Below are 2500 nucleotides of genomic sequence, written 5' to 3' on the forward strand. Positions count from 1 at the left end.
TGATCCGTGTTCCTATTACTATTAATTACTCTCAGTGTGTTTGTCTCCTTGGTGAAGGTGAAGTCTTTTACTTCCTGTTTCACACTCGTTCAGATCAAGATCCTTCTTCAGAACGAACGAACATTATTCCACCGCTCTGGAAACTGAAACACGTGATGATGATTCGACCACGCCAGCGGGGCGAGACACTTAACCGTTTCTGTTTCCATGGCGATGTGCTCCCAGGCTCCCGCCCTGTCGACATCCCATTGCTCATTGCCGTGGCGACCCTTATCCAGAGATAAATCATTCAGCGGCGGCTCGCGGACACGACATTAACTAGATTCTGTCATCTGGCTGAACACGACGAGCGGCGGCGTCCGCCGGCCACGACCCGGAGAGCAGAGCCAATCACAGCAGCAGGCGGGACACAAATCATCATCATCATCATCATCATCATCATCATCATCATCATCACAGGAGGAAAGAGTTCAGTGAACTGCAGGTGAGGTCTGAACACGACACGACACCTGAACCAGTCACAGGATCCATCCAAAACAATAATCATCAAGATTCATTCGTACATTGTTTCCTCTTCCCTCGTTACCGACTGAACGGTCCCAGGATGTTATTGATTTATGACATCATGATCTTTAATATTAATGTACGTTAGGTTGATGTTTGGTTCATGAAGTCATTTCTCAAAAACAAACATCCAAAGGTTTGACAGTGACGAGTAGACGACTCGTGCAGTGACAAGAGCAGGTTATGGCTCTCTGACAGTGACGACTCGTTGTCATGGTGATTTATGACGCGTGTTGACAGGCGGCGTTTTGACAACACGACACCCGTTGCCTTGACAACACGACATCAGTCTCACGTCTGAGTGACACACTCGACAGGCTGAGGATGAGAACGTCTACGTCCTCACACACGCACACACACAATGATACATTTGTGAGCATGAAAAACACGTTGTACAACAATATTACTAGAAACTATAGAGAATTTGACCTTTCCTTTCTGAGAACTTGAATATAAACCATGAACCTGTGGAAAGTCACAGACTTTATAAGGAACACGTTTATTCATGTTGAGTCTTACTGATACAGAATCACATTACCTGAGGTGACTAACTTACACAGGGACAACCAATAGGACAACCAATAGGACAACCAATAGGACAACCAATAGGACAACCAATAGGACAATAGGACAACCAATAGGACAACCAATAGGACAACCAATAGGACAACCAATAGGACAATAGGACAACCAATAGGACAACCAATAGGACAATAGGACAACCAATAGGACAATAGGACAACCAATAGGACAACCAATAGGACAACCAATAGGACAACCAATAGGACAATAGGACAACCAATAGGACAACCAATAGGACAATAGGACAACCAATAGGACAACCAATAGGACAACCAATAAGGTGCGGCAGCCTGTGTGAAGCCTGAGAGGCAAAACTGAGGGACAAACATCAGACGAGCTGCACAAGAGGAGGACGGACTCAGGTTTCATCATGGTGCCGGTCGACCTGCAGGATAAATCCTGTCTGACAAGAGGAACCAACCTGAAACACACCACACCTGCTCCTTCAGGAGGAGGAGGAGGAGGAGGAAGAGTAGAGCCTAATCCTCCTTTCTCCTTTTCCTCCTGTCGACTTTCATCAGCATTGAGTGACGCCTCAAAGCTCTGAGACAGTTTGACTCACGTCCTGTTGTTGTCTCCAACACAACGTCCCTCTGTTTGCTGTCGGACTAACGCTAAGCTTAGTGAGCTACGCTCACATCTTCCAGCACGGAGACGTGGGTCTGTGTGCATCGTGCTCTGCAGGACCAACTCCACCACATCCTTCTCCGTCTCTTTCAGAAACACCGTTGTGACCGTGAGGTGAAGACGACGCTCTCACTTCACTTCTCTCAGCAGGTCGGTGCAGCCACGCGTTCAGAGAGAAGACCACGTGAAACGATCAGTAAACACAAACCTTCTTGTCATTCATCGTCATGCTGCTTCACCAACACCAACAGATTTCTGCTTTTTCTTCTGCACAGATTCGACTCAGACGTCAGGCGACATCAGGCGGCGACGGAGCGAAACAAGAGACGACTCGGACTTTATTTTCACTGGTTCTCTGGATTTGATTGGATGAAACAGTTCTGATCGTCGCAGCTCAGACTGGAGTGAATGTGAGAACAGAACCAATCAGAACCAGGTCAGAAACCGGAGCTTCCAGAGGGAAACTCACAGCTGGTTTGTGTTGAGGGCGGAGTCGAGTCCATCCAGGGGAACCAGGACAAACAGACCCTGACTTCAGCCCTTTAAACAGATGCATGTGTATGTTTGTTTGAAACTCCCAGCATGCATTGCAGTCTTACCTGAGCAGGATGAGTTTCACCTTGGAGGCGGCGCTCTTGATGATGGCAGAGGCGTTCTGGTGACTCCGCCCATAAAGAATCTGGTTGTTGATCTGTCAAACACAGAGACACACACATATATCGTGATA

General features: G+C 47.4%; 1 protein-coding gene and 1 long non-coding RNA gene across 4 annotated transcripts in view; one reads left to right on the plus strand and one right to left on the minus strand.

Moving 5' to 3' along the window:
* patj (PATJ crumbs cell polarity complex component) overlaps positions 1 to 2500 on the minus strand; it is a 59374-nt gene that overhangs the window by 16637 nt on the left and 40237 nt on the right. For all 3 annotated transcript variants that reach the window (XM_047336989.1, XM_047336990.1, XM_047336988.1), the window contains one exon: positions 2373 to 2464. In XM_047336989.1, the coding sequence (XP_047192945.1) occupies positions 2373 to 2464 (92 nt within the window). The remainder of the gene's footprint in view (positions 1 to 2372; positions 2465 to 2500) is intronic.
* Positions 21 to 2500, plus strand: part of LOC124850947 — a 2620-nt gene continuing 140 nt past the window's right edge. The window contains exons 1-3 of the long non-coding RNA XR_007032057.1: positions 21 to 484; positions 1867 to 1923; positions 2049 to 2500. The exon at positions 2049 to 2500 is cut by the window's right edge and continues 140 nt beyond it. This is a non-coding gene — a long non-coding RNA (uncharacterized LOC124850947). The remainder of the gene's footprint in view (positions 485 to 1866; positions 1924 to 2048) is intronic.

The sequence above is a fragment of the Scophthalmus maximus genome, chromosome 13 (genome assembly GCF_022379125.1).
Source record: "Scophthalmus maximus strain ysfricsl-2021 chromosome 13, ASM2237912v1, whole genome shotgun sequence".
NCBI lineage: Eukaryota > Metazoa > Chordata > Actinopteri > Pleuronectiformes > Scophthalmidae > Scophthalmus > Scophthalmus maximus.